Consider the following 26,995-nt stretch of genomic DNA (forward strand, 5'->3'; position numbering starts at 1 on the left):
AACACAGAAATGGGCAAAAGGTAAATGTCCTTCCATGGTTTTTTATGTCATATTACGACATAAAAGGACATGCCAAATACACTCTAAAAACAGAGGGATGGTCCACATTTTAGTCAAATACCTCCTCAGTAATTTCTACCGGTACTGCGCCTGTTCATTGCTTTACAACTTTGGAGCTTTTCTTTTTTGGATTGTTGTTCCTCTTATCGCAACAAAACAAAACGCAACAAATTGGGACTTGGCTATTATTAACGCCATTAACTTTGGTTGCTGTTTCTTGCTCTCGTGGGTGTGCGGTTTCATTAACAACTTTTTGCCGGGGTGGTTACTTGCTCGAATTGGTGTTGCCATTTATATAGCCGCGTGCATTCTATTGATGTTCATCAACGACAACTTATGGATTTTGTGGATTATGGGAGTTATGTACGCATTTTCAGTTTGTTTTCTTTACAATATCAATTGAGTCAATGAATTTGAATAACAAAGTAGTATGTACTCTTCTGGATTCCAATCCAAACATCAATTTCACGTGAAAGCACTGCAGGAGATGCCGAATTCTGGTTGGGTATATTCTCCGGTATGTGGACATTTGGGCAAGCCCTTGGATATCTCTGTGGCGCTTTCCTCTTTACCAAACTTGGAATTGTCCAAGCACTTTCTATCTCTATTGCTTCTTTGGTGATTGTCTTTGTTATCTACCCATGTTGGGAAGGAAGTACTATCTTTGGTGTCGACCTTGGATGGGAACAGAAAGAGAAGAAAGATAAAAAGAAGAAGAACCTTCCTGTCATTTGGCAGATGGGTAAAACCGAGAGAGCTCGTCTTAAAAAGCGTACAATGCAGTTCCTTATTCCTGCCTTTGTGTGCACAATCACTTGTTATGGTAATTTGTTGACTTACGGGTCACAGTATTTCAATAGAATATTTGATACAAAAGATGGATACTTCCCATCAATGGAAGGTGAAGATGATAGATATGATATCTTCATTGGTGTCTTCTTCTGTATTATTTACTTGATGTACACCGTCGGTATCTTAGCTGTTGCACAAATGAAGTTGTTGTTCTTTAACCGAGGACTGATGTACTTCTTCATGATAGTCTCTATTATCAATCACTTCATTTGTGGCACCGTGTCGCACTGGATTGCTCAATTGGTGTGTGCAATCTTTTTGGGGTTGTGTGGAGCTTATTCATTCCAAAATGTGTTGATCACTACTTCAAGACTGTCAATGCTCACTTCGCAAATTTCATCAATTTATGTCGGGTTACAGGAGTCACTCACTTACAATTTAGTCGCATTCTCTTTACCATTGATAGTAGGACCTATCTCTGATAAGTTGAAAGATTACAGAATCCCAATGTATGGATGTGCTATTGTTGGTGTCGCATCGTTGTTGTTGTCGGAAACTTCATGGCAAATATTCGACATCTTCATTATTAGAAAGATGGACAAGGAGGACGCTAACCAAGTTATAACATTATGTGACGATATCATAGCCAACCAAAAGGCAGAAAGCTACATCAATAACCCCGGTTTATACAACCAATTCTGTAGAGACAACTTTTTGACCCCAAAACAGGTCTCTGTCCTTATGGCTCGACTCAAAAGAAAAACAGCGTGAGTGATTGTTTTGTAGCTTTTTATTTCAGACTTGAGACAATTCCTTATTACATTCTATATTAACTCCATACATGTCTCTGTGTTAACAAATATTAAAGTGTTAATACAAATAAAATATAATTATAGAATTTGTTACATTTTTTTAAAAATAGAATACCCAATTATAGTGAATTGATTCTATTGGTTCTTGATAATTTAAACTTAACTATTATATCAAGTTATCAAATGTCCTTTGTTTTCCAAACCCCTTTTTTTCCTATTTTTCGAGGAGTAAAAATCGAAAAAAAAAGTAGGGTTGATCCCCCTGCTTTTTTGAACAAAGTATTGAACAAAAGCAAGAATCATCAAATGTTATAAATAAACTATACATTAAACTATACATACTGGTGACTTCTTTTGGTATTCAAGTTGTTTGAAATTGGGATAAAAATCTACAAAGCTGGAAAAACAGATGTCGTTGTCACTTATCGACTTGATTTTGAACCCAATTTCAAAGGTGGTCCACGTCCCAGTCGACTATTTGAAGTATTTTTCTTCATTTGTCTTAGCTATTCCAATTACTTACTATTGCCGATTTTTACCTAATGACTGTAACCTGAAACACAAGGTATATGGCATCATTGGATTGCTCATGTCGTTCATTGTGTTTGGTCCGATTTCGTTGTCTGTTGTTTTCTTGGCATACCCGATATATTACATCATGAAAGCATTTCCCACAAAGAGAATGGCACTAACAATGATGGTCTTCTTGATACTCCATTTGTCACTCGTTCACCTTCACAAAGTCCTCAGTGTTGGTGTTTTATACAAACTTGCGTTTGATACCGTCCACATGATGTTTGTCATCAGATTTTCGACGTTCTGCTGGTCTGTTGCAGACGCCAATTCCGACCAAGAGACACTCTGTGAACATCGAAAGAAAATGCAGATTAAGACGTACCCAACGTTGACCGAATATTTTGGGTATGTCTTCTTCTTCCCAGGCATATTCAGTGGACCGTCTCTTGAGTTCAACAATTATATGGACTTCATCACTATGAAACAATTTGAAAAGATGCCTGCAGAGAAAAAAGAGGGAAATCTCCCAATCATCCCACTCGACGTATTTGCCCGGCGCCTTGGTGCTGGAATAGCGTTTTATATGTTAGTCTGGGTCGTATCAATATTTGAGCCCAAGCAAATTGAATACTACGTTTTGAATGAAAAGGACACCACTTCATTCTGGTTCAAAATGTTCTGTATTTGGTATACTGGAGAGATCTGTCTTTCAAAGTATATTGGAACGTGGTATGTAGCAGACGCGATGTCGATCGTTGGTGGGTTTGGGTACAGTGGAGAAAAAGACGGAAAGAGTGTATGGAAGAATTTCCTTAATTTGGACTTCCCAACGTTTTACTTGAGCACTTCCTTCCGCAATTCCATTTTCTTGTGGAATAGAAATGTCCAGAGCTGGTTGGCCAATTACGTCTATTTGAACTTGGAAGGAACCATCTTTGATTCGTGGAAGACAGTGATCACCAATTTAGTGTCTGCGTTCTGGCATGGATTTTATGCGGGGTATTACATCTCTTTTGGAACCCTTGCACTCCACACAGAAACAAGCAAATTGATCTTTAAAAAGTTGACGCCATACGTTGCGTACAAATCGAACAACAACAAAACGGTGATGAGCATCTACAATACTATACTTATAGTATATACGAACTATTCGGTCAAATACAACTTTGCGCCATTCTTTGTCATGAACTTCTGGACTGCGTGGGAGATCTTTAAACAGACTTATTTCTGCATCCACTTGATTACACTTGGGCTCTTTGTCTGGTTAACATTTGCACCGCCACGAGTACCAAAGGGGACTACCACCACTAAAGTGAAGAAAGAAGAGTAAATTATGGTTATTGTCTGTGTTGTTGTTTGGAAGTGAATGATTTAAAATGAAACAAATCAACGAAAATGTGTTATGCAGTTTGCTTCTTGTCTTTGACTTCTTTTGCTTTTTGAGCGGATTTTGCACTGGCGATTTCTTCTTCTTTGATTGCGATGTGCTGTTTCATAAACCCGAAGATGGCCTCACACTCGACTAACTGTTGGAAGAGTTCAGTAATGGTTTTGTCGTTAACAGGCTTCTCTTTGAAAGTGACGACGTCTTGTGACAAGGTGATGGTGAGCAAATCTTTCTCGGTCATCGCTTTAATGAACTTCTTCAACTCATTTTGTGTCAAATGCACTCTTTTTGCAAGTTGGTCGATGGCGATTGTCGAAAAAGCTTTTGACACGTTGTCGAAGCCATTCAACACGGCAGCGACAAGGACTTGTTTAGCCAAGCCAAAGTTGCCATCTGACTTGAGTTGTGGGGAAAACATTTCGATGACGTTTTGAAGCTTATCGACACCCGCACTGAACTGTTCACTTAAAGTTATGTACACGGTGGCTTCCTTATAATTATCTACAAAGAAGGCGAGATACCCATTTGTGTTGTATTGAGTGTGACGAACAATTAAAGAGAGCAAAGTGGCTTTCTTCCAAGCACACAAAGCTGGAGTGGTCAATGATTTATTTGGACAGACGACACATTGGTGGAATAAGAATAAAGCGTCACGTAAGTCTCGATTGTTCAAGGCTATACATCCAACGTAGTACAAATACATTTGAAGAGAAAACGAATCCATTCCAGGAGCTACCCCTTTGTATTTGGTGCAATATAACACTTTCCCAATATCATATTGCTTTGTGGAGTATAAGATATGAGCTTGGAATGAATGGTATGGCGACAAGATGCCATACTCGACCCGAGACAACAACTTTTCAATCACTGGCGACATTTTTGTGATGAGATTTCCGTTGCGCTGTGAATACACTTCTGTCTTGTGTAACATCTCCAAAAAGAGAGATTCCGCACTCGCAAAATTCTCTACTTTAACAGTTGTGATGTAAGCGTCGACTTCTGACATGAACTTCTGTAAATTCTTGTCATTGAGTGTTCTTGTTTGTTCACGTCTGGAGATAAGCATTATAAATCTATTCAAAATGGTTACCAAAACTTAACAAACAAAATAAGACAATGACTGCACGGAAATTCGTTAGGCTTATAGGCCGTTAAAAGTTCGCTATATTTTTCAAATGTTTTCGGTGAGAAGGCAAGAGATTTTATCTCACTCAAAAGAACGTCCTGTGGGTACCCCAACACGCTGTTTAACTCAACTTTTTGTTTCTCTTTCGACATGACTCGCTTTTGTAATTTTTGAGTTCATTCTTCTTTTCTGGTTTTATACTTATACCTCATTCTTCTCTAGTTCTTTTGAAGTTTTACTTCTTACTATTAGTTTATAGATTAGTGCTTGAATCTGATAATAACATTTATAATCCTATGTTTTTATATAAATAAAATAATGTTATTGTAATAGTTCAATTAAACTATAATAAAACTATATTTGGAGTGGATGTCATCAATCGGGTAATTCAATTTCAACGAAGTTGGACTTGGACTGGAGTTTCTTTCTTGAGAATAAGAAGAAGACGGTTACGATACAAAGTCCGACCACTAAGACTAAGACCGTGATAACAGCGGAGACGATCAGAATACCTTTGCCCCATGTAATCCACTTTATTGGTTCGACTATGGGTATGCACTCTTCAACACACCATAATTCTATTCCATTAGTTGTGTTACAATAATATATTCCGCTTAGCGTTACATTTTTGTTTGGCACTTTAAAACTTTGACAGACTGATTTCTGAGTGGTCTCAAAAAGAATTGTATATGGCACATCACCAGTAAATGTTATTGTATTGCTGTTGAATGAAACGTATTTGATTGTGCTGTTTGGAACCTTTTCTATTATAGTGAGATCTCCTTCGTAATTGTAAATAGTTACATTCTTGTGGTTCTTCAAATAAAAAGTCCCGTTGTGATGATTGTGAATATTGGTCTCCCCAAAATTTTCTAAAGACAGTTCGCTGTCATACTGGCGCATAATGTCGATAGACGATTCCGGAACTTGATTTATCACTTTGAGGTTTTCATTGTTTTTAAGTTCAATTTTGGTGTTTGAACCAAAGTACTCGAAATCGGTATTTGTACACTCTACATTGCCATTCAAAGCCTGAAAAGTAATGACACTGTTTTGTTCACAAAAGTTATAAGGCGAGCACTCCACTTTTCCAGGTGTAGATGTGCAGTTCGCGACATCTGGAACTGCAAATCCTAAATTATGAGATGACGTCAAAAATGAAAAACAAAAATTGAGTGATTGAGTGGAGTATTTTTTTGTTATTGAGTCTTGTGCAAGAATAGATTGAATTTCGAAATATGGAACATTTATCGTAACCTCCTTTCGTTTCGACCCAGAAAAGAGAAGATCAATCAAAATATAATTTTGTGATGAAATTGAGAGATTGGAATTGTCGGAAAGGTAAAATGTGTTGAGATTTCTCGAATGAGTATTGAGAGATAATGAGAAAGATCCAATGTTTTGAAGGAAAAACGTCGGAGAAATTCCGTTTTCAAGCGAAAAGGTTGACGTAGGACAATTATCGGCAAACCGAAAAGATAAATCAATATCACTCTCAACACCCGATCTCAAAACAAAGTGAGAGGGAGATTGAGAAGTGAACGAAAAGACGCCATCTATAAAACTGAAATTTTCGAGTGAGGTAAGTGTCTCATTTTGTGGGCAATTGTCCGTTGCGTATATTGCAACTACACCATCAGGAGTATCACACAATATATAAGAGTTGGTAAGTGATAGTAGAGTGATACATAACAGAAAACAACTCATCAATTTGCCTTTCATCGTTCATCCTCAATGAACATTTCAGACGGTTCTTTTTTCGACACTTCTGTTGTTCCAATTTTTTTCGAATTTTCTTTTTTTTTGTTTTTTGTTTATTTTTTTGTTGTTGAAAATGTTTTTTATTTCATTTAGCGATTTGTTCTTAATTAGTCTCATTTTTTTAACTATTAAATAATAACACTGAGAACCATATGAATAGTTATATCTTCGCCTCAAACTTTGTATTTTTGCGCCTCAAAACTGGTTCTTTCGATTCTTTCAACCCATCAGAACTATACTCGAATAGTAAAAAGTCATGCAATTACTAGTAACTTCCCGATAGACACCAACACTGATGACAAAGCCAATTGATTTTAATGAAGTTCAAGAAAATCGATGAAAAAAGAAACTAGAAAGTAAGAGGTGATTTGGATGGGGCAAATACCCAGTAAGAAAGGCATGAAAAAAATTTACGTTGGCCCAAAACACAAGCGGCAACACATCTCCGACGCCGTTCGAACAGCACCACCAAACAGTTATATTTTTATTGAACCCGGGAGGTATGAGGAATCGGAGCCGATTGTGATAGACAAGTCGATTATATTAGTTGGACTCGTGGAAGAAGGCGGGTCGAATATATTTGTGAAAACGGAGTCATCTGCGTGTGTCTTGGTCTCCGCGCCAGAACGTGTAGTTATTCAAAACATCGACTTTACCACTTCCGCGACAGCGAAACCCGTAATTGACGTTCAACAAGGCGAGTTGATAATGGAACAGTGTGGGATCTGTTGTGGAGAGGAAGGTGTCACACTCTTTCCAAGGAATGTCAGTCTGACTATGATCAAATGCACTGTCACACAATGTTTGAAAGTCGGTGTAGTCTGTGCAGGGGATGAAACAACGGTGTTAATCGATAAAACAACCTTCCGCGAATGCCAGACTGGTATTAACATAACACAAGGGTCGAATCCTTTAATCACTGAATGTCTCATATCACAATGTGGAACTGGGATTTACGTCACAGAGAATGGTCGTGGCTGTATTGTCGACTGTTCGATATCACAGAATAAGAAGCCTGGGATATTAACGCACACCAAAGGGAATCCCGTCGTCATCAACACAAAAATCGTTGACGGAACTTCCAATGGACTATTTGTGAAGAACAAGGGCAAAGGTGTGTTACTTGATTGTGAAATATCGAAGAACTATCTGCCTGGGATAGCGTCTTGTGAGGACGGATCTCCTTGTGTTGTCCACACGTCGATTAAAGAAGGAAAAAACGCCGGTGTTTTTGTGTACGAGAATGGTGGGGGACTGTTTGCGTCATGTTCGATGAAAGAGAACACCATGCCCGGGATCGAAGTCCGAGGAGGCGGGAATCCAATTGTAGTCGACTCTGATGTCTCTCGTGGGCAATCGAATGGGATCTATTTGCACAACAGAGCAGATGGTATTTTTGTGAGGACGTCAGTCACTGAGAATGCGCTTCCTGGGATGGCTATACGTACTGGAGCGAATCCACTTGTCTACGACTGTAATTTAGTCGCGGGTAAAGACTTTGCACTTTTTGTGAGTGACAAAGGAGAAGGGTTAGTGGTGAATTCGACGATCGAAGGGTGTAGTGCTCAGCCTGTGGAGATCCAAGATGGGAATTGTGTGATCCAAGGTGGGAACATAATTGATGGGAAGAAAAACAATGTCGAGCAATGGTTAGAAAAGATTCCTGAAGGGCTTGGATTGCTTGAAGAAGATGTTCCTGACTTCTCGTTGCTTGTGTAAAAGTTATTTGAAAAAGTTGTTCTCTGTTGTTTCAAATGGGTAGGAATGATTGAAGTCATAGCATCTAATATATATAAAAAATAACTAGAGAAGGGATTGGAGTTAAGGATTGAAGAAAGTTAATAAGAAGTGATAAATAGAGAAACAAAGACAAGTCATTTATTCCTTCTTTGCAGCTGGTTCGGCGGCAGCAGCTCTTTTGGCCATTTTTGCGTCGAGTCTCTGTTTAAGAGCAAACTTTCTTGAGGCTTTGATCGAACGCGCAACCTTCACGTTGATACCCTTTTTGCTCTCGTACTCATGGTGCTTTGGCTTGTAGAAACCATTTCTGTGGTTTTTGTGAGACTGGTTGTGGGATGATCTGTTCTTGTCCTTGGACATCAGGCTGCAAAGCAAGTTCCTTTTCTTTTTTTTAAGGGTTCTTGACCGTGGTATACCTTTTTACTAATAAATATTAGTATTGTATTATAATTTATAGCTTTTTCTGTTTACTTATCAAAGGGTAAATTTGGATGAAAACATTTCTGTATCGAAACACTTTAAACTGCGTTTTTAATAATATTTTATATTATTTTATAATTATATTTTATTGTGAATTGTGAGTATGGGAAACTATACACTATAATTTTGTTAATTAATAAGTATTTTTTTGATTTTTTGTCAAAAAACGCGAAATGATGAAACCCGTGTGGACAAATAAAACCCTTCCAGTAAACTTGGTTTTTGGGAAAAATTTTTGGTGATGGAGTGTAAAAATGGTAACAAAAAACAAAAAAGGGGGAATTATATCTCAAAAAAGAATTATTTGTTCCATCGAATTATAAATGAAGTTCTATGTGTCAAGAACACATATCAGAACATGTCACAAAGCCCGTAATAGTGCATATTCTGCTTTTGACGTTTAAAACTAAGAGAAGTCATATTTTCAAGAAAGGTCTTTATATAAATGAAAAAAATAGGTCATTTTATTGGTTAATTTAAACTATAATATATAATAAGTAATAATAATAATACAGTTCAAAACATCTAAATTAAGAAAAGCATACCAGGGCATTTTACTATTTTACGAAATAACATTTCCCAACAGTTTGCATTACCTCAAACTCAAGCAGTAAGTCCCAGAATTCCAAGAAAAACGATTGTAATATAACAACTGAATACAAAATGTGGACCAAAAACACATGAACAAGAACTCTGGTGGGAAATGGCAGTTGAGAAAGGTAGCCCTAGTCGGAGGGTTTAATGGGGGTATATAAGTCGAGCAGAACACCATGAGATACAATGATTGTGTATCAAGACATCTTCAACGGTGATGAAATGTATAATGACTCTTTCACGATCAGACAGGAGGGCTGTATGGATGTGATTAATGCAAAATTTATTGATAAAAAATTGGACGACGGAGGAATTGCTTCAAATGCCGATGAAGATGCTGAGGAGGGAGCTGCTGGTGAAGGAGTAGAAGCTGCTGTTATTGAGAAAGTCATTGATGTTGTTGAGGGGTCACAACTTGTTCAACAAGATGGGTTCACCAAAGCTGCTTATATGGCACACGTTAAAGGGTATCTCAAGTTATTGGTTGATTATTTAACCAAGGAACACCCAGAAAGAGTCGCTACTTTCAAAGTTGAAGCTCAAGCTTTTGTTAAGAAAGTCATTGAAAACTTCAAGGAATGCATTTTCTATTCAGGAAGATCAATGGATACTGATACCGGATGCCTCGTCGTGTCTATTTATCACGATGGAACTAACCCAGTCTTCTACTTCTTCAGAGATGGAATGAAACAAGAAAGATATTAATCGAATTGTTCTAAATTCTTTTGGTTTTTTTAATTTCTGACGTTTCTTCGTAATTGCTGAATTCATCATTTTTTTTAAACAAAATTTTTTTTATTTTATGTTTTGCAAAATGTTTTTCTTTTTCTTATTTTTTCATTGTGATGTTATTAATATGTCATTTTTATAATAAGTTTTTATAAAAAATAATTAGGGTTTGTGTTTATTCACTTTTTTATAAAATAAGATTTTTTTTTTATTTTTGAAAAAAAAGTGATTGAAACAAACAAAAAAGAAGTCAGTATGAAATATAATATTCAATAGTTAATATTTGATTTAATATATTTAAACAGAATTATAGTTAAACCATTTATTTTTAATTAATTATCATTTTTTTCGATTATTTACAATACAAATTATAATAAATACATTATTTATAGAAAAAGTTCCAAATTTTCGGGATATTTTATAAAAAAAATAAGTATCACAAATAGTTATTTATTTTACTATCGGCAAAAAGCCAAAAATGGTAATGTTATATACAATTGGCATTGTTTTCTTATTATTTATACTATAAATATATGCCATTTGTTATGTGGTGGTTTTATGATAATAATATAGTTTCTAAATATAAAAACAACTAAAATAAAAATAGATAAATCAGTGAGAAATAAATTCAAACAACACCCAAAACTATACTATAATTATAAAACAAACTATTAAACACCTATAGTTCATCGCGATGAAAAGAAATCTTTGCGATGAACTCAAAGGACAAAATGGCAACGCACGGATGCGATAAAACGCCCCAACCCGAGCCCTGTTATCCACCCGCAGTGCCTTGGGTAGAAAGTAGCGCAGACCTTCCATACATTCCTCTCGAGGATGCAAGCAAACCCCAACAGCAAAAGGTGCATAAAGACCAAATGTTCCAAAAATCTTCAAAGTCGCAAGAAGACGACTCGCGACAGTCTGCTGTTAAACAACAAAACATCAACATTCCACTTGAGCAATACGTCAAATTCCGTGTCGATGAAGTCGAACTCAAGAAGCTGTCAACGGAGAACGCGCTTCTCATTGCGGAGAACAAAAAGATCAAAGAAGAGTCGCTTTCTTGGAAATTGCGATATGAAGAATGTAAGGAGGTGTACTACAAGAAGATGCATGACCTCTATCTGACTAAAACAGAGAAAAACACGATATTAGAGCGGTCCGAGCTACTCGAGAAAACTCTAACAACCTTTTCCAAAGCTAAAGACATATCAACGTCGGGTTCAAGCGAAGTCAAAGACGAGAAGTCCTCCGAACGCACGGAAAAGACGCGAGAACAGTCGAGGGACGCGAGTGGATATTCCAGTCGCCTTTCCGATTCCAAGAAGCCAATTCCAAAATCAGAGCAAAGTCAAAAGCCCGAGAAAACAAAAACAAAGAAAGACGACGGTGATAAGAAAGAGCGTAAAGAGCGAACAGTAGAGCCGACTAAATTGACTGACGGGGAGTATCAATTGTATTACGAAAAGTTGAGTGCCGTATACGACAGTATTAAAGACTGTACTATCAATGTGATGTCTCTCGAAGACGGGAAAGAGAACCAATTGATGGACATCCGGTATTTACAATTACTTGGTGTGATGAAACAACTGCTTGAGACAAAGCGTGGGTTTAGGGTCTTAGAAGGAAAGCCATGCGTCCAATCTTCCGTGCTGTTGGAAGAGTTTTGCAAGATGAATAACATGAAGTGCATCAATTTGTCCGAAGAGGAGAATAAAATAGCAAGAAGGCGGGTCGTCGGACAACTCAACAAATGTATTAAAATATTTGAGCAGAAAAGAAAGAACGAAAACTCTCCAGTGCACTTGAGGGTGGTCAAGAAAAGATATCCTCACATACAACTGTTAATTGTATGAATTTATGGAGTTCCGTTGAATGGAACTATGTATTATAATTTTAATACTATTCGTTAATAGTTTACTTACGAAAAATCATCGAAAGTTGAAAGCAAATGTTTTTCTATAACAATTATTCGGTGGCCAATTTCCTCTGGACTAAAACATTTTTTACTTCAAGTCAAAGGAAATAGAACTATTACTTAGTAATAATTAATTTTAATATTAGAACATAACCATTTGAGGATATTCGGCTGTGTATGTTAAAGTTTCTGGGAACAAATCTACGAAATATGAAGGATAAACCAAATGTAAATATGTATTTCATATAACTTAAATAGTGTGGTTTGAGTAATTAGAAGTATAGTATTTGTTTTTTTATAAACACCAGTCCTGAACAACTCGCAAACTCAAATTCAACAATAGAAGGAATGATTCAAATTGACTTAAACAATCCAGTTGCAAGCCAAAAGGTTGATATTACTGATTCACTTGTTACAAAGGAAGAACAACAAAAAAGAGAGCTCTATGTACTAGAACGTGAGAATGCGATGAAATACTTCTTGCTTGGATTTCTTGGGAGTTGTCTATGGTTAGTATGTTTTTACTATTACAAAAACTCTCAGAATGAAAAGGCGCGAAGATATGCAAGAGTTTCTTTGGGGTTCTTCATTGGGTTTTCCGTCCTCTTTGTAGCGGTTCTTACGTTGTGTATTGTATGGGTATGTCTCTCTACCTTTACTTCTGTTTTTAATTGACTCTGTTTATTCAATTTAATAAGTAATGGACATACTATTTGAGTCTCAACTTATAAAAGATGAGTGTTACAATGTTATGAAGTAAGTCATTCAATTGATTAAATAAAGTAATCAACACTCAACATTATAATATTTGATATCAAAGCTCAATGGGGAACTGATAGAAATTCTCTCCACTAACTCTCTTTGTATTCACCTTTTGAGTAAACTCTTCGATATGGTCAGTTTTGATGTAACACACACCTCTGCCTTCTTTAGACACACTCCATACATTCTCAAACACATTCTCGATTTTAAAGTTTTCATACTCTTCCACAAATAGTATCTCTTGCTTGTTCTTGATGACAATGATGTCGTTACAATAAAGGATTACACCTTCTCCCCAATTCTCACCATCATAAACTTCAATGGTGTTTTCTTCCTGAATATTTCTTCCAAAAGCAAAGACTCCATACTTCTCTCCTGATTCCCAATCCCCAATCTGTTGTTCCATTCGAGCCAGTTGCTTGATTTTTTCGATGCTTTTTTGAACTTTTTCTTCTCCTCTTTGTTTGATCTTTTTGAGCATTTCAATGCCTGTTGTGTTACTTTCACAGTCGACCAAATACGTTTCCCAGAATGTGATTTCCTCATTTGTGATTAACGTGTCTTTCACAGCTGAAAACAACTTGTCCCTCTCTTCAGAGTCATTTTTCATATCATCGACAATAGCAAGCATACTCCGACTAAAGTAGTTCAATGATTCTTCGCACATCACACAATAACTCTGGTACCCATCGCCAACCTCAACAAGACAAGTCGTCAGCATTCCTTCATTTTTACCTCCGTTTTTGATGTATTTACAAACTCCCTCGACTGCTCGATTTCTGTGAATTAGAGTGTGAATAGCTTGATTGTGTAAGACTGATTTAACTGAGGATATAAGTTCCGAGCCTTTATTCAATTTTTCTTTCAAGTTATTTAAGAAGATAGGGACAGCAATTTCTTTCTTTAGTTTCGGGGTAGTCATATAGTCCAATGGACTTTTAATTGGTGTGACGATTGTCGGCGTGGTGATATTAACAATTTTGCTCGACCCCACTGAAAGTATTCCACTCTTCTCTCTTCTTTCTAATTTACTCATAGACATCGACATCTTCGGTTGCACATTTTTGATTTTCTTGGACTTTTCTGACCCACTTTTGTCGGAGCTCTTCTTCTGTTTCTTGGAAGCAGAAGACTCCCCGGACGAGCTTTTAGAGTCCGACGTAAAACGGTGACGTGTCTTCTTTTTGTCTTCTTTGTTTCGTTTTGCTTGTTCTTCCTCTTCTGCTTTCTGCTTTAATTTTGCTTGTTTGACTCTTTCAATCATCTCTTCTTCTTCTCTTCGTTTTTTCTCTTCTTCGATCTTTTGATTTTGTTCAGCTAAAAGTCTCTCCTTTTCTTTCTGTTTTTGAGTCTCAAGTTCAACTTTGAGTCGTTCATTTTCCTTTCTCAGTTTCTCTTTGTTTTCATTTTCAATTCGTTCTTCCTCTTTTTGCTTTTCCAATAATAGTTGTTGTTTCAATAATTCATTTTCTTTTCTAAGCCGTTCCTTCTCTTCATCAATCTTCTTTTCATTTTCACTTTTCTCATCAGTGTTTTGATTGGTCTTTTCTGGTCCTTTTCTTTTAGGGGGAACAGGAGGGAGCATCTCTGCGTTTCTAGTTATTGGTGATAATGGGTCTTGTTTCATAAAAGACTTTGGGGAATATTCTTTATTTTTTGTAACAAGTGGAGGGATGGGTGGTTGTGCTCTTTTTGGGAGTTTTGGACGAGGTTTAGGTGTGGTTTTTGGAGTTGTGGTTTGTTTTTGAAGGAGCTGTGCAAAATTGAGTGAGGCTGGTGGGTGTTGGCGGTTTAAATCTATTTTGCTCATTCTGAATATTTTAAGTAATTCACTTTCCTTTACCTTGAATCTTCTTCGTTTTGGACAGAGTCTACTTTGTTATAGTTTACAATTCATTCAAATTATTAAAAACAGAAACTTGATTCCAAAATTAAATTTCTGTTTTATTATTCATTATAGTTTAAATAAAATTATATAAATCAGTTTTTACAGTTCCTCTTTTCTTTTTCACTTTACTTATATTGCAAATTAAAATAAAAATTATTGTAATTTGATTGTGACGTGGATTATATAAATAGAATTAAAAAGTTATCAAAGTTAATAAACTATTATATAAAGTCGGATTTTTAATTAACGATGGAGAAAATTAACTATATATTTAGTTTTTTAATTATAATAAATAGCTTTTTTTTCTTTTTTTTTCGAAATAATAATTTTTTTGTTTTATTTTTAAATTTTTTAACTTTTTAACCAAATTATACATTTAAAAAAAGAAAGCAAGAAATGTGGAGTTTGTTATTTTTTCTCTGGCTAATTTCCAAGTAATATCAACCAACCGGCAGACGATTTAATACAGTCAGTCTTTTAACGTTATCTGGTGCCTTTTGGACCATAAAAAATGGAATAATTCGGGGAGCAGTCCCAAAAATCCATCCCAATTGTTTCGGGTTTTTTCACGCTTTACCTAATGCCTGATGTTTAGACAAAAATGAAGCTATTTTTTGTCCACCAGATAACGTTGAAAGACTGACTCTATAGTTAATTACAGAAGTGTCATTGTTATAAGGCGATTAATAGGTCATACCAATTGATTAAAAAAGCAAAGAAAAAGATTGACAAATAGCATTTCTTTGAGAATGTCAAATGGTAAAAATTAATAAGAAATTTACTATTTATTTATGGTTTTTAATTAGCGATGGTCGATACTATATATTATAATATAAAAAAACTGATATAGTAAATTTCCTTGTTGTATTTTTGGAATATCGTTAATTAGAAATCAGACTTTAGATAAACTAAGCTTTAAATTCTTGAAATAACAAATATTAATACAACGTATTAATATTTTGAAAAACATTTTTAATACCAATTTGTTTTTATTTTTTAAACACTTTTTGAAAAACTCCAATCCATTATTTATAATTAAATTGTTTGGTTCAAATCAGCAGCTTTTAGATATTTTAAAAAACAACATTCATTGTGTTGAAAAAATATCTACAAAAAATAACAAAATAACTAGATATAAATCAATACATTTTACTAATATTTATTAATATGATTATAATTCAAAATTGTTATTTTTTAACAAAAATAATTCTTTAAATAACTTTTGTTTTTTGAAAAAGTTATTGAAAAAAGGGGTCAATATAGCGAAGATTTTTGGTGTTATTTCGCTTTATTTTTGTGATTAAAAAAATACAAAACATTAGGAACAAAATAGAAAAAAATTAAAAAAATGTTTATCAAATCTAAAATCATTTGATATGAAAAAAATGATGAAAAAAATAATCGAACTTAAAACCAATTGTTACTATTAGTAAACTATAATGAAACAATTTTTCTGATAATGACGTTTTTTCCCATTGACAGAAATGTTTTTTGAACTTTCATTTTTCTTCGATTTTTGTGAATTTTTTCCATTTTTGAACACTTTAGGATGCAACATTTTTATGCTAAAACTCGGGAAACAAGTAGAATAAAAACTTAATTATTAAATGTCAAATGAAGTGATATTGCGTGGAAAAGAAAAATAGCAATTAACAAGTATGGTATATTAATAATTAAATTATGGTTATCTACTTATACGCACGGCAAAGAATCGAGTTTTTAAAAATATGATTTTGACAGGAAAATATTCTTCCAACTTTTCTGATCAACTAAGGTCGAGCTTCTCTAAACATTCGAATATCGAAAAACAAAAACTTTAAGCCAAAAAAAATATTCGGCATTTTTGCATTTGTGTCTGTGTGCTGGCGCAACCCGGTTATTCAAAAAATGTTTTAGTTTTCCAATAACAAATAACTATTAAGATGCCATAACCAAATTAAAAGTATAGTTAAATAACTGCAATAAGGGTTGATTTGCGATACTCGCAGGAATGTGGTTTGTTGGTATCACAATGCCAAAAAATGAGGAAAATGAAAATGAACCCTAGTAATAAAACCAAAAAACAACTCCTTTCTTTTCATTGTATCTTTCAGTTCGTGCGAGTTTATGCCATTATTCGGGAAAAGTCAACAATGAAATCGTCCAAAAATGGCGGTGCTAAAATAGAAATGTGCGGTTTCAGAAAGGGGAAGGGCAAAACACCCTACACAATAATACTTGGGGGATTATCCCAATAAAATGGGTGCAAGTGTACTGATTGAATTTAAAATGTAGGCAATAACCAATTTTGTCGCGTGTTCCAAATTCAACAAAAATACCCCTTATTGATTAAATAATCCCGATAATATGCTGTACTTATCGAGCGACACCATTCTTAATGGGCGTGTTTACAAATAGACTAACATTTTTAGAGGCACTAATTTGGGCTGTGGTGTGGAATTTAAAACCACGGAACTACAAAGGAGCAGTAAACGATGCAGACGCCGCGTTCAGTATGTTCAGAGCCAGATAATATGTTTGAGAGCCAAAGCGCGTCTGAAGGAGTTTCCGAAGAGACCTTGACTGGGTGTGCGTCCAAGTTTTCAGAGACGTCCGAGTATACAGAAGCAGACCTTGAGGTCTTGCAAATCCTCGAGGACGATGGAACTCGTGTTCCCGACAAGAGCCAAAGTGTTAGCAGGTGTATAAACCCTGGTTTCTAATCCGTGTAAATTTGTATTAATTAATTATTTATTCCTATTGGTCGAAATGTATTTGGTTTTGTCATACGCACTACAAACAGAACACAAAGTTAATTTGTGTCTCTTATAAATCAATTCTCATGTTAGTATTAGATTGGGCGAATTTAAGTAACTCATGACAGGGTTTTGAAAAACGTCGATGTTTCCATTATTCACTTTTTTATTGTGGAAAACTAGGGTTGATATTGTGGTGATTATAAATAGCGCCATGTTCTTTTCTCGGGCATAATTACAACTTGGTTTGTGATAATTATAGTCACCACATTTATCCCTTTTATTTCAATTAAAACAGCGTCTTTGTATTTATAAGCAAGTCTTAGTAACAGTTGGACAATATTGCTAAAGTGATTGAAACAAAGAGTTTGCAAAATAATAAACGATTAACACAACTCGTTCAATGTTAAACTTGTATTGAATTGTTTTCCATTTTATATGAAAAAAGACCGAAATTAAAGGGGACGAGTTGTTTAAGTAAAAAATGCCGAAATTACGTAGCACAAGCAATGTTCGCCAAAACAAATCTGGATGGAAAGATTTGGTCTGAAAATTCACATCGACAAAAGTCGATCGCCAGTGGAAAAAAAGCTCTTTCTATATTTATGCAACTTTTTTCGCAAATAGAACATTCAAAGGACTCTACCCTTTGCGTTTCAGATTCATCCCAAAACCCCTGCATTGTTGGCCGAAACTGGCCCGTCATTCCCCAGTTTTGGTTTCATAAATCAACAACCAAGCTACAACGAAATGAAATCGATCTATGAATTCTTTTATCATCCAAATACCTCTTTTTGTGGCTTCAATGGACGCAAACACATTTCAAGTTCTCCATATTATGAATGTTCTTGCACAACATCAAAATCTTATCGAAGTAAAGACCTTTAACGAAGCCTTCGTCATTTCACTATTTAATTCTTTCAAAGAACTGTATTATTCATTCGTGATGCAGTCGGACAACAACTCGCTCTTTGAGTTTTCCGCAGACAGCATCTACTACGACCCGTCAATGTCAAGCAAGTCTCTTGGAAACTGTTCGTTTGACGACGTCGACAACGAAGAAAGCTCTGAAGACTTGGACGTCGCCGACGAGGAAGTCCTTGATATTATGACTACCTATGACGTACTTGGAAGCGACCATAGTATTAGAGACATGATGCTACCTAAAAGATGTTGCAACCCGGGTTTTTTGTAAATTTATTTATTGTGTTAGTACATCTTAACTTTATGGAGCAATTAAATCAGTCATAAAGATACAAACACGTTATATCTTAATCATTTTTATTTTCAACTTATAATCAATCTGAATAAGGTTTTAGGTGTTTATCTTGAATTTTGTTATAATTATTACTTGTATTATACTCATTTCTTTTTGTTTAAAAACAATTAAAACCCACTCCAAATTAATTTTAAATTATTACTATTATTTAATAACAATAGTTCTATTTATTTATTCCATTATAATAATGTTTTTTTTAATATCAACAAATAAAATTGCATAAATTTTTTTTAAATTTAATTATTAAAATTTTGCGTGGAAACACTGTGGCTATTTATGCATTCAAATTGCTTTACTAAAAACATGAAAATGTTATTTCGAATCTGATTAACTTATTTAGTAAAATTATAGTTAATAGTGTTTTTTTATATAGTTTCATTTGTAGTAATTATAAAAAAAGAATGAAAAGATAGCAAAACTGCATTTCAGTGACCCGATAAAAAATCGCATATTATGAGTCAAATTTATTTAAAATTCATTGATCTATTCATTATATTATAAATAAATTATAAATAAATTAATTGTAATACCATTTAATTTTTTTCTAAATTTACTAAATTCTCATAAAAACAAAAAAAAACTATATATAGAAAATACATTTAAAAATAGATATTCCCGAAATGACAAAGCAATTTCAACCATATTTTACTTTTAAACAAGAGAGCCACTTTGATTGAACGACGAGTAAATGGAGCACGAACAAAGAAAGAAGTCCATGACTCCTTTGGGTTGTCGACTTTGGTTTCTCGCTACATTTGCATACGCGACGTTGATGAACACGATTCCAATTTGTGGGGATAATGTAGTGAGTGGGGTTGAAGAATGCGATGGGTCACTGCACTGTACGAACTGTTACTGCGACGACGGGTATAACGCATACAACGGGTCTTGTGTTCCAAAGTGTGAAGTAGAAGGGTGTTTAAGTTCGTGTATATCACCAAATGAGTGTTCCATTTGTCGAACTCCCGCATATCAAAGTGATTGTCACCGATGTGGGGATGGATTTTATCCAGAAGGGTTTTTAGAGTGTGTTCCATTTGATTTCAAATATGTTTCGACGTGTCACAAAGTTTTATACGAAACACAAAGAAAAACAGTGCAAACAATTGAATTGAGTTCATCCCTGGAAACCTCTCCACTAGTATTCGATATGTATAAAGAAGATTTTGTGTTGACTCAAGAAAGCTGTGGGTTCACATTTGATAAAACTGTTTCATATGTGAAAGGTATTTGGTTTGAGTTAACAGTGACGGAGAGTGGGTATTATGCATTTGACACAGACATGTTGTTCGCACAAGAAAATATCGATTATTATACACTCCAATTCATCGAGTTTGGATTTGACTCAGTCTTGTCAATTCAAGACGTGTGCCCGTCGACGAATGAAAGTTATAATGTGCATTGTATAAGCTACAACGATGGTTTAAGGTCGCTCATCAAAAGTGCATCACTTGTGACATTTCTGAGGCAACAAAGCTACTTCCTTCATGTCTTCGGACACTATGGGACAGTACCAACAAGTGACATCAAAATGTTTGTACACAAAATGTCGCATCCATGCGATGAAAGAAAACGAGTGTTGTCTTGGAACGATATTAACGAGGTTCGTGTGGTCACCGTTAACACGGCTAACTCAATAACAAGTTCAACAATATGCTCAACGCGACAAGAAAAGGGGGATTGGTATTTAATCCCAGGTTCCGAGAAAACATTATTAGTGTCAACTTGTGGGGATGACCCTGCACTCGACACGTACATTCAACTTATAAGAGTTCCATCGACTAAAAATGGAGAAATAAAATCGTGTATAGACCAAAGTGCTGAGTGTGTTCAATACAGTGACAGAGGGTGTGGCTCAAATGCCAGATTAATCGAACGACTGAGTGATGGATATTATTACTATATTTTTATATCAGCAACATTAATCATTCAATTCAATGTCACATTTAAATCGGTTTGTCCATACAATTGTGTGAATGGATATTGTTCAACGGCAATAGGTGGATGTATATGTAATCCAGGATTTATTAAACGTGATGAAATGTGCACTTCTTGTGGAAATGGAGTCTTGGACTTTGATGAAGAATGTGACTTGAGTGTTACTGATGAATACCCTAGACACTGTTCCAAAAGTACTTGTATGTGTAATTACGGGTACAGACCAATTGCTATTAATAACGTTACAAGATGCGCTTTGCCGACTTGTGGAAACAACATCATCGAAGACTATGAAGAAGTTTGCTTGATTTTACATAGCAATAATTTTAGTTATTCTTTAAATGCATCAAATTAAGAAATTCAATTTATAATATAACAACACAATAAATGATATCAAGTGCGACTCTGGAGTTGGGTGTGTGCACTGCGAGTGTGTAAATGGGTATCTTCCATATTCCACACCACATACAAACTGTTTGGTAACAACATGTGGTAACAACAAAGTGGACCCAGGAGAACAATGTGATGGGACAGTGGGGTGTTTTGAGTGTGAGTGTATTAAAGGATATCATCGCAAAGGATTTAATTGTCAAAAAGACAATTACTTTTTGTATTATATTTACCTTATCGCGGTTGTATACTCAATCTATATTATCGCATTTTTCATATTATTAACGTATTTCGTAATAAAATACAAACAAATCAACGATGTCATCGCTTTTGAGAAACAAGACGAGGGCCAGGAATTGGTCATTGGAACGAATGAAGAACTCGACAAGTCCAAAACATTTTATTTGAACCTCCCGAACGAATTTTTCGATGTCACTCCACGTGTGATCAACTTTTCACAAGATAATGCACGTGTTGAGGTTGGGAAGATAACAGAGCGGATGTGCTTGGTTACAAACTACTCGGACGAGTCAATGAAATTTGCGTTCTATGCGACGTCTGACAAGAAGTTCCAAATTGCGTTTCGCCCACAAAAAGGTGAATTGAAAAAGCACTCAGAAATTTTAGTGAAAATGCGAATTGTGTTACAGTGCACAACAATTATACATGAAAGTGTCTATATTTCTGCTTCATTTTCGCGATTCAAGAAATTACTCCGCACAACTTCATTTGTCACAAAATCACAGAAGAGCGACTCGAAGCGTCAACCCTCCGATAAACTCACAAACAACTCCTTTTCGAGCCATTCCACACGAACAAGTTTCTCTTCTGAAAACACAGACATCAATTACTTGGTAAAGAAGCCAAAGGCCTTTTACACTTATATCACTATAGAAGCACAAAGCCAATTATCTACAAGACTCGACTGGGACGAATTGTTCTTATTCCAACCTCCAATAGGTCAAGGCACATTCGGAATTGTCTTTAGAGCAACGTGGAGACAACAGGAAGTTGCCGTGAAAATGGTCAAAACGGATCAAGACTCTGCCCATAATTTGATGCCAAGTTTTGAGAAAGAAGTTGAGTTACTTGAAACCATGCGGTCGCCTTATATCGTCACATTTATTGGGTCTTGTGTTGCAGAAGATTGTTTGTCGTTGGTCACGGAGTTCTGCACATTTGGCTCATTGAAAAAGTTTATCAAAGAGAATCCAGTCAATGCAGCAATGAAGATCCGGTGCTGTTTAGATGTTGCAAAAGGGATGGCATATTTACACAACAACAATGTGACACACCGAGACCTGAAACCAGACAATTGTTTAGTAGTGAATGATAATCCAAACAGTGATGTCGTCGTCAAAGTCTCTGACTTTGGAACTTCTCTGCAATTTATAGAAAACTGCAAAACTTCCTCAACACGAGAAGTTGGAACACCAGTATATATGGCACCAGAAGTTTTAACAAGTAATATCCTTCATGGGAAATCAGATGTGTTCTCATATGCTATTACTATTTTAGAAATTTGGATCGGAAAGTGCCCATACTCCCCTTTACTCTTCCCAGACAACGAATCTATTTGGAACTTCGTGACTTCTGGAAAAAGACTGGAAATACCAGCGACGTGTCCTTACTCAAGAATTATCAAAAAATGCTGGAGAAGTAAAGAAAATAGAAGGCCAGCATTTACTGCAATCGAGACATATTTTCTTGCTTTACTCAAAAACGAGAAGACATCAAACACAGTCGTCGATGTTGTACAAAAGGGTGAAGATGATGATGTATCAATGTCCTGTATATACAAGACTGTGGTATTAACAGACAACAGTCCACCAGTTTCTGTCGTCCAACGCTCGAAAACCTTAGTCTAATGTTTCTATTTGTATAGTTCAATTTACTATTTTATTTATTATTCCAAAAATAGATAGAATACATTTGAAGGTTCTATTTAATGATGTCTATATTATTAATAAATAACAAACCAACAAAAAAACTATGATAAAACTGGTCCGACTAACTCATGTCAGACTTGAATTTTTTCTTTTATGTTGAATGCGGGGCATTTGAGGGGCAATGGAGCCATCTCGAGATCCCACATTGAGTTTGCTTGTAAGACATCAATAACTCTGTTTTTAGGGATGTTCATTGAGGTGACTCGCTTTGGTGTTTTAGTTTCTTTTTCGTCCGAGAGTGACTGTGCCAAAGCAGAAACAAGGGCGTAATCTCCTTTGCTGTTCTTGAATATATTTGTTTCATTCTTTTTGTGGTGAAGTGATGTCCGCTTCTCTTTGTAAGGAGTCTGCTGTTGCTTTGTACTCTGTGCTCGCGAACGAACAAAGATCCCTTTCTTTTCTTTCAACTTCTCTTTTTCTCGTTCTTTCTCTTCCATATAAGCTATCACTGGGTCGACCTCTAACAAAGCAAATCCCTTTTTGTCGTATCCAGTCACATCAAGGTTGACTGTCGTAATCATGTCTTTAGGGAAGTTGGCGATCAAAGCAGCGATACAACTCTGAGCCAAGTTAGTCTTAGTCAATGCAAGAAAAGGGTCTGATGCATCACCAATTAACATACAAGCTGAAAAAACCATTGCCAAGTTATCGACCCCCATCTTAGTTTCTTCGAAGTGCGCAGACAACTCTTGTAAGAAGGAGATGATGTATATGACCATCTCTTTATTGACAGAAGGAAGTTTGTTGAGCAACTCTTTGATATTGTCCGGGTTATTACTAATATCCGAAACAACCTCTTCACTTACAAAGAAGTCGTAGCAGTTGGTTGGAATAATTGGAGTTGGCAGTTCTCTAAGAAAGAGTTTGAAAAGCCCTGCAATAGTATTACAACTACAGTCCTTATATATTTGATACTGTCCTTTATCAAATAAGTCTTTGTAACATTCGACCTCTTCTTGTTTGCCAGGTACTCTGAATATACCTTCATGAGTCTCACATTGCATGTTTTGAAGTGTGTCGTGCATCAATACATAAATAAGAGGAATGGATAGCGACGGATACTCTTTAGATTGGTACGACATCACAACGCTTAATTCCTGCCCAAAAATTGGTCCAGCGTTCAACAGTGCCATTCTCCTTCTTTGAAAATGGAGTTTTTTGGATTTTTTTGATTCAGGCATTCACGTATTTTCAATCTTTTATCCCTTCGATTTTTTACTTCGGCATTTTAAGTCGGTTGTTTTATTTTCCTGAAACTTGCCGTGAAGGACGGCTTTCTAACAACGGTGAGTAAATAACTTTCAAAGAAATTAACACTATAAACTCTATTTTTGTTCGTATGAAAGTGTTTCGATCTCCATATCTTTGGCAATTTTGACAAAGTCGCTTCTTATCTCTCTTATTTATATATTTCTAGTAACAGTACTATTATATTAACTTCTTTATAGAATACATTGTAATAAACTCAATGTATTTCCAACAGAACTAAAAACGTCTAAAATGCCGCTGAATCACTTTTTTTTCTTTCAAAAACACGAAAAAAAACAACAATTCATTTGTATTGAGTTTACTAAAGTATTAGTATCTATTTCTAATATTTTTTATTTTTTCCATTTGAATAAGAATCTAGAACTGTTTTAATATTTTAATAACACTTTTTCCACATTCACCCACAAGAAACCATTATAATGGACGTTTTTTGTGACCGCACAAGAACACAAAGTGAGCAAAGAAAGTTAATTGAGATCGAGTGAGCCTGTAAATACGGGTAGCTGGTACTCAAAAACAGACTTTGAGTATAATTCATGTGCATCGAATTGGGCGTTGAAAGTGACGTTGAACGAAGAGAAGACATAGGTGTCATGTCCACCAATGGGGTGTCTAAGGTTGTGTTCCAAGAAGACGTCATACGTCATGAAATAGTATCCGCAGTGTTCCGTGTTCAAGTACTGTGACAAATTGTTTGGAACAAAAATGCGCTCCAAGAACTCCCAGGTGGAGTATTTAGTCTTGATCCTCTCGACATTCTCTTCACTCCCAGGTAACCACCTTAACAAATGAAACACAGCATATCCATTCTCGCCATCGGGATACTCAACATATGGTTTATAGTCCGACCCGTCACTGTCAGGTGATGTCTCGAGTGCATAATTATATGCTCTTCCTTCGTCTGTTGAGCAGTCTGCAAATCCATAATCATTTGCTTTTGCTTTTGTCGTTTCTGTTATTGAAGAGGACCCGGCACACTTCAAAACAGTCGCTCCTTTCAACTCTTGCTCGATGAATGTGCGTGTGATTTGTGGACAAAGCTCAGGGTCTTGCTTTGATTTGAAACAGTCATATCTCATAGGTATCCACCGCTTCGCAGAGATATAAGTCGGACAGATTTGGTCTTCATTAAACAACGAGTGGTTTCGCATGAAATATCCAAGTGAATGTCCCGAGTTAAACGTCCACGAGTTCTTCAAGATGAATCCCCCTCCCAAAAATTCGTCGTTCCACCCAACTATATTCATCGCGTGACCTCCTCGATTCGTCACTTCTCCTCGCAGCTGAAAAATCCCATCATACGCAAACGAGAGTGACGACACGGTGCTACAAAATCCAGAACTACACGGCTTTGTATGACTGATGCACTCTTCTGAAGTTATAAATGGCGAGTTCTCATCACAGGGGTACAAATACGTTCGCCCCAAAGAAGCGTGTCCCCACCCGACAGGCGCTTTAGTATCAAAGATCATCTGTTTAATGTTTTGTGGGGTGTACTGTGATGTGACTGAGTGAATGGAAACTTCAAACGGGGTTTTGGTCTCGGGGGTTTTAAGGTCGACGGGGTCACAAACCCAATCGGTGTCACCTCTCCTGACAGTGTAGTTGCAGATTTGTGTGGGGTAAAAGAACTTAGAGTTATACTTTCTGAAGTAATACATCCACTCGATTTCACCATCGTCAGTCTTTCCTTGTCCCATTCCTCCGTCCTCACAAAATGGCGCAATATCACTTGGAATAGGCCCATACGTCCCATTACACAATTGAAGCATCAATTTGCCATACGCTTGCTCACTCAACGCAATGTACTCGTTTGGTCGTATTTTCCCCGTCGAAATTGCAAGCCGTCGCAAAGCGGATTCGACAAAGGAAATCGTTGCAAATATCCAGCAGGTTCCACGCGCTAGTTGAGCTTTCACTGGTGTTATTGTGTCTTCCGGAATGACATACACCTCGGGAAGTTCTTCAGTGACCACTGAAGAGTAACTGATCTCTCCAAACTTCGTTGAAAGCACAATCAAAGTGGTAACTGTCAATATTAAAGTGATGATGGACATCACTGTTAATACTGTATATAACGTCCACAGCCATTTCTGCTCAACGGGTTTGTGTTTTGTGTCTGCCACATCGGAGATGATCGGATCGTCGATGTTGTCTATCGGCTCCATTTGCCTTTACAAGTTCCCCTCTTTTTCATTCTACCAACTTCTTAGTTAATTTTCTATACTTTTCTTTCTATTATCATCTTTCTTTGACGGTTTAATTATTTGAATGTCTTGATTAAATCTTACTTAATCAAGTCTTCACAAAACCGCTAATTCTTTAAGATTGTTGTAATAAGAAGAAAACAGAAATAGAACAGGTCAGACGTTAATTACTGGAAGGATTTGAAAGGTCTTTCCTTTGGAGCAACAGCAACTTTTGGAGCGACAGCGATGACTGGAGCAGCAGTAGCTTGAGCTGGTGCTTCTGTTGGTTTTGCAGTTGTAGTCTTAGTTGATCTCTTGATGATTCTCTTTGGTGGGGTTCTGATCTTTCTGTCCTCGTGGGATCTGACTCTCACAATTCTTCCGTGAATGGCACAGGCGACACAGTACTGATTTTTCAAATAAGTCTTCGGCAACTTATATTTGACGATCGCGGAGTTGTCGGAGATATCTCTGACGGCAGCGGCCTCGACGATGTTTTTGATTGTGTATCTCTTGATAGCCTTGTCCTTAGCAACACAGCGGCCGCAGTTTGTGCAACGAACGCTCTGGACGTGTCCTCTTCCCTTCTTTGCTCTGCCGTTGTTTCTTCTCTTGGATGTCATCCCTATACAAATTCAAATCTGAGTTGGTAACATTTTCTACTAAACCCTTGTTCGT

At 36.1% G+C, this 26,995-nt stretch overlaps 11 protein-coding genes across 11 annotated transcripts; 6 read left to right on the forward strand and 5 right to left on the reverse strand.

Annotated features, from left to right (window-relative positions):
• Positions 1 to 97: 97 nt before the first annotated feature.
• EIN_186440 (hypothetical protein) lies at positions 98 to 1,623 on the forward strand (the record flags this gene model as incomplete). Its single annotated transcript, XM_004260940.1, has 2 exons — positions 98 to 436; positions 490 to 1,623. The coding sequence occupies 2 exons, from the start codon at positions 98 to 100 to the stop codon at positions 1,621 to 1,623; spliced, it is 1,473 nt and encodes a 490-aa protein (XP_004260988.1).
• Positions 1,624 to 2,073: 450 nt separating this feature from the next.
• Positions 2,074 to 3,510, forward strand: EIN_186450 (O-acyltransferase domain containing protein, putative; the record flags this gene model as incomplete). Its single annotated transcript, XM_004260941.1, has 1 exon — positions 2,074 to 3,510. One exon carries the CDS (start codon positions 2,074 to 2,076, stop codon positions 3,508 to 3,510), a length of 1,437 nt encoding a protein of 478 aa, XP_004260989.1.
• Positions 3,511 to 3,580: 70 nt separating this feature from the next.
• Positions 3,581 to 4,845, reverse strand: EIN_186460 (COP9 signalosome complex subunit, putative; the record flags this gene model as incomplete). Its single annotated transcript, XM_004260942.1, has 2 exons — positions 3,581 to 4,619; positions 4,673 to 4,845. The coding sequence occupies 2 exons, from the start codon at positions 4,843 to 4,845 to the stop codon at positions 3,581 to 3,583; spliced, it is 1,212 nt and encodes a 403-aa protein (XP_004260990.1).
• Positions 4,846 to 6,853: 2,008 nt separating this feature from the next.
• On the forward strand, positions 6,854 to 8,173 carry EIN_186470 (F-box only protein, putative; the record flags this gene model as incomplete). The annotated part of the gene is made up of 1 exon (XM_004260943.1): positions 6,854 to 8,173. The coding sequence occupies one exon, from the start codon at positions 6,854 to 6,856 to the stop codon at positions 8,171 to 8,173; it is 1,320 nt and encodes a 439-aa protein (XP_004260991.1).
• Positions 8,174 to 9,454: 1,281 nt separating this feature from the next.
• Positions 9,455 to 9,973, forward strand: EIN_186480 (translationally-controlled tumor protein, putative; the record flags this gene model as incomplete). Its single annotated transcript, XM_004260944.1, has 1 exon — positions 9,455 to 9,973. One exon carries the CDS (start codon positions 9,455 to 9,457, stop codon positions 9,971 to 9,973), a length of 519 nt encoding a protein of 172 aa, XP_004260992.1.
• A 755-nt stretch (positions 9,974 to 10,728) lies between these two features.
• Positions 10,729 to 11,856, forward strand: EIN_186490 (hypothetical protein; the record flags this gene model as incomplete). The annotated part of the gene is made up of 1 exon (XM_004260945.1): positions 10,729 to 11,856. One exon carries the CDS (start codon positions 10,729 to 10,731, stop codon positions 11,854 to 11,856), a length of 1,128 nt encoding a protein of 375 aa, XP_004260993.1.
• Positions 11,857 to 12,732: 876 nt separating this feature from the next.
• On the reverse strand, positions 12,733 to 14,490 carry EIN_186500 (hypothetical protein; the record flags this gene model as incomplete). The annotated part of the gene is made up of 1 exon (XM_004260946.1): positions 12,733 to 14,490. The coding sequence occupies one exon, from the start codon at positions 14,488 to 14,490 to the stop codon at positions 12,733 to 12,735; it is 1,758 nt and encodes a 585-aa protein (XP_004260994.1).
• Positions 14,491 to 19,297: 4,807 nt separating this feature from the next.
• Positions 19,298 to 22,778, forward strand: EIN_186510 (serine-threonine protein kinase, putative; the record flags this gene model as incomplete). Its single annotated transcript, XM_004260947.1, has 2 exons — positions 19,298 to 20,818; positions 20,919 to 22,778. The coding sequence occupies 2 exons, from the start codon at positions 19,298 to 19,300 to the stop codon at positions 22,776 to 22,778; spliced, it is 3,381 nt and encodes a 1,126-aa protein (XP_004260995.1).
• A 152-nt stretch (positions 22,779 to 22,930) lies between these two features.
• On the reverse strand, positions 22,931 to 23,992 carry EIN_186520 (hypothetical protein; the record flags this gene model as incomplete). The annotated part of the gene is made up of 1 exon (XM_004260948.1): positions 22,931 to 23,992. One exon carries the CDS (start codon positions 23,990 to 23,992, stop codon positions 22,931 to 22,933), a length of 1,062 nt encoding a protein of 353 aa, XP_004260996.1.
• A 603-nt stretch (positions 23,993 to 24,595) lies between these two features.
• Positions 24,596 to 26,296, reverse strand: EIN_186530 (hypothetical protein; the record flags this gene model as incomplete). Its single annotated transcript, XM_004260949.1, has 1 exon — positions 24,596 to 26,296. The coding sequence occupies one exon, from the start codon at positions 26,294 to 26,296 to the stop codon at positions 24,596 to 24,598; it is 1,701 nt and encodes a 566-aa protein (XP_004260997.1).
• A 206-nt stretch (positions 26,297 to 26,502) lies between these two features.
• Positions 26,503 to 26,940, reverse strand: EIN_186540 (40S ribosomal protein S26E, putative; the record flags this gene model as incomplete). Its single annotated transcript, XM_004260950.1, has 1 exon — positions 26,503 to 26,940. One exon carries the CDS (start codon positions 26,938 to 26,940, stop codon positions 26,503 to 26,505), a length of 438 nt encoding a protein of 145 aa, XP_004260998.1.
• Positions 26,941 to 26,995: the final 55 nt, after the last annotated feature.

This window comes from Entamoeba invadens (genome assembly GCF_000330505.1).
Source record: "Entamoeba invadens IP1 unplaced genomic scaffold scaff_1105074725183, whole genome shotgun sequence".
Classification (NCBI taxonomy): domain Eukaryota; phylum Evosea; order Mastigamoebida; family Endamoebidae; genus Entamoeba; species Entamoeba invadens.